This window comes from Silene latifolia, chromosome 3 (assembly GCF_048544455.1).
Source record: "Silene latifolia isolate original U9 population chromosome 3, ASM4854445v1, whole genome shotgun sequence".
NCBI lineage: Eukaryota > Viridiplantae > Streptophyta > Magnoliopsida > Caryophyllales > Caryophyllaceae > Silene > Silene latifolia.
Genome location: NC_133528.1, coordinates 134,174,385 through 134,177,967, shown reverse-complemented (window position 1 = coordinate 134,177,967; position 3,583 = coordinate 134,174,385). Strand labels below are relative to the sequence as shown.

Genomic DNA, 3,583 nt, shown 5'->3' with positions numbered 1-3,583 from the left:
CACTATAGACTGGTTTCTGCACGTTGGTCCTTGATTTCTACTTTCTAGGACAACTGCATCCTATCTATCCATCTGTTCTTGGACAGAACATCTTATAATAAGACCATTATAGTAATGTTCTATTATTGAACGGAACGCCTAATTTATCCCTTGGGATGTTGAAATCTCTCACCTGGCCCTCTCAATGTTGTAAGAAGCTTGTCAAACCAGACCATAACAGAAGAAGGTGGGTGAAGCAAAATAAACGCCCTCTGAATGTTGTTCATGTTACTTAGTGGCACATTTCTTTCTGAGACGGCTTACCATATCCAACTTGGAACTTTCCTAGTCAATCGCCTCCTCTTCCTTACCCTTATCCTCCTCCATTTTCCCTCATCCTCCTCCTCCTCCTCCTCCTGCCCCTTCCCCCTCCCCTCCCCTTCCCTTGGCAAATATTTCAATTCATATGTATCAAGTTAATACAAATGCATGAACAAATATGATTTAAACTTCTGAAGATATTAAAGTATTAAAGATAATTGAGAAGGTAAATTGACTAACCAGAAAACAAAAGATCAGCAGAAAGGAAAAGATTAATCAACACGCCCTTCAAACCAACCTGTAAAAAAGGAGCTCACATTATCCACGAACTCCTTTTGTTAAAAAACAAAAAACAAATAGTAGAATGTAGTAACTGGTTAAATATATGCTCACCTGATTGGTCTATCTCTCCCAAGACAAGTATAGTTTGCCTTTACCAAGACCTTTTAGCACCATTGGACCCAAAAGTCCCATGTTCCATGTCTCAAGATGTCCTCCCACATTCTTCACGAATCAAATAATTTTTATATTTTTTCCACATCCAAACTCTTATACTGCCTATCTAGCAATTGCCCTTTGGCAAAAATATACATTTTTTTTTTAACATTGCCTCTTCTGCGAAAAAAAAAATCAAATTAAGATGAAAAATAAAGAGTAATTGAAATGGCGATACTGGGGCACTTCTCACGCCTTCAGCTTCATACCCGTGCCTAAACTGTAGTCGAAAGAACGTGACATGTACTAAAAAGAGTCGAAAGAATGTGACATGTATTAAATCAACCCACCATCCTCTTATAAGACGCTTTATATCGCCTAATATTCTAACAAGATTTTAAGCCAATACCTTTATAGGCTCTTGGATGAAGAGAACCGTAATCAACATGAAAAAAAGCTCCTCAGCAACCCCTTTGTAAAAACCCATTAATTAGATCAATCTAAAATCAAACAAATTCAAAACAAAACCCTATTATTTATACCTAATGAGCTCCAAATTAGGTGATTTGAAAAGAAAGATCAAATTTTGAGATCAAATAAATATAAAGGGGATAAATGGTAAATATGATAATTAAAGCATGAAAAATGTGTAAATTAAAATGTACCTGGGATTTTATATTGAATGTTAAGTAATTGCTTCGACATAGTATGCAGCAACTTCACTTTGCATAGCTTGTAGATGAAAAAGCTGGTCAGCATCGTGAAGGACATGCAATAAAGCATCATGCAATCACTGGACACTTTTCAAAACACAAACAAACCGGAAACTGATCTGCCCGGAGTTTGTTTTATGAAATTCTAAAAGCCATCCTGAAATTTCATGTTACAGATCTAACAAAAGTTGTATGTCTATACTCTTCTTATCTCACACTCAAATAATTTTCTGTATTCTGAGAAATTTTGATTTTAGAAAGAATAATGTAAAATTGTACGGCAGCTATAAATGATAAATCAATTTGCGTTGGTTAACATGAAGTGTCATGCTAGACAATTTCCGTGATTTTGATTTGTGCTTAGTTTTGGAATCAAATTTGGCAGTATCTTTATAAAGTTTTTTGTTAGGTACAACATATTTGCATCCGCTTTATTAAATAAATCTATTACCATCACTACTAACTACCCTACTCAGAATATACAAACTAAACTATCCTACTCAGAACCATGTTCATGAATCATATGTTATACAGAGTAATTGTAAACATAAAGTTCGTCTTGAACCAACTACGCAAAATAAGTAACTTTATTTTATTAGTTCATGTACCTTATACACTAATACACTTGAAAACTTTATAAAGTAGTGGAGCAACACCAAACAAGAAAAGGTAAAAGAAAAAAAAAAATATTTAAGATCACCAGGCAACTTGAAAGCCCAAGCCTCAGCAAAATCAGCAATGATAGAGTTAAGGTACAAGATAGTCCTAAAGAATATCTTTTTATATGCTTTCTTTATTTCAGAGTCAAAAGCTCTAGGTTGCAACTTGCAAGCCAAGAATAAATGGCTCAATTTTTTTTCACAAAATAGTCGTGTCACCCATCAACACCGTTATGCATCTTGTAGCCAAGTCAAGAGAACATAACTTCTGGCCTCACAGCTCACTCCATTCCATAGGAAAAGGCATTGAGAATGTTCATACACCAAGTCAATTTAAGTAAAAGGTAAGTATCAGCATGGATGATCTTGGTATAAATGATCGATTTCTGGTTGAGTACTATCCAAGCTTAAGAGAAGCCTAAATATAACTATATAAGATGTTGAATGCGAGTAAAGAAAATGACCATTTGAAGCGTCTATAAGAAGTAGGTTAGCAGATGTTTCTTCCTTGACTCGCCTTCTCCATATAGCTCGTTCCACTGCTTCCGTTCATTCATTACTGAACCCTCTGAAGCAAAACTGGTAGCAACCTGCAGGTTGCAGATTGCGAGACATTAGAAAGTTTAGTATTTTACAATATCAATAAGATAGTGTTTGCAAAAAAAAAAAATTACTTGGAAAAGAAAGTGAAATGCTATTGAACTCAAAATTAGTAATTTTTACATGGTTCTTTGCTTGCTTCATTTCTTCCATGTTCAAAGCTCTCAAAACGATGGCCTCTTCCAGCTTCGCTTCTCCTTTTACCTCAGCTGAAGCATCAGTCGAGTCTAAATTCTCTTGTGCTTTCTTCTTCCTTTCCTGTAGGAATGACAGTAAAATCGTGTTTGAAAAATAATATTGGAATTGGATGGTTTTAAGGTGCAAACTGCAAAAACAAGAAACTGCATCCAAAGATTTACCAAATCTTTCTTCCTCTCCCTTTGGATGAGCTCTCGGACAGGCCTATATGCGGCTGTGACACATAGGTTCTGCACATAGAAAGTAATAATGGAATTTAATTATGAAACAGGAATGAAACAAGAAAATTACAGCCTAGTTTATGAACCTTAAGATCACTTCCGGTATATCCTTTAGTCATGGTACGAAGCTCCTTGTAGTCCATCTCTTCTGCTTTCTCCTTTGATAAGAGCGTTTTCAATATTTTTTTCCTATTTTCTATACCTGGCAAACCAACCATTATCCTGCGATAAAGAAAATTTGTTAGATCATAAATAATGACTGAAAACATTTGCGATGATGTTTAATAAATCGGCATTGCCCTAATAACAATGTGGTTTCTAAAGCAGAGCGACCCATGTTACAGTTTTAGCGGGTACATGGGTGGGAAAGTTGAATTATGGGTCGTTCTCAACTTCTCATACTATAACTAACAGACCCTCTTTGGAAAACTAATAGGATTTCACAAATTTTGAACTG

General features: G+C 35.3%; 1 protein-coding gene across 1 annotated transcript; it reads right to left on the bottom strand.

The window, feature by feature from the left end:
- Positions 1-2,656: 2,656 nt before the first annotated feature.
- On the bottom strand, positions 2,657-3,367 carry LOC141649733 (uncharacterized). Its single transcript, XM_074458414.1, has 4 exons — positions 3,213-3,367; positions 3,067-3,135; positions 2,782-2,965; positions 2,657-2,697 (listed from the first exon to the last, which is right to left on the bottom strand). The coding sequence occupies exons 1-4, from the start codon at positions 3,342-3,344 to the stop codon at positions 2,657-2,659; spliced, it is 426 nt and encodes a 141-aa protein (XP_074314515.1). The 5' UTR covers positions 3,345-3,367.
- Between the last annotated feature and the right edge of the window lie 216 nt (positions 3,368-3,583).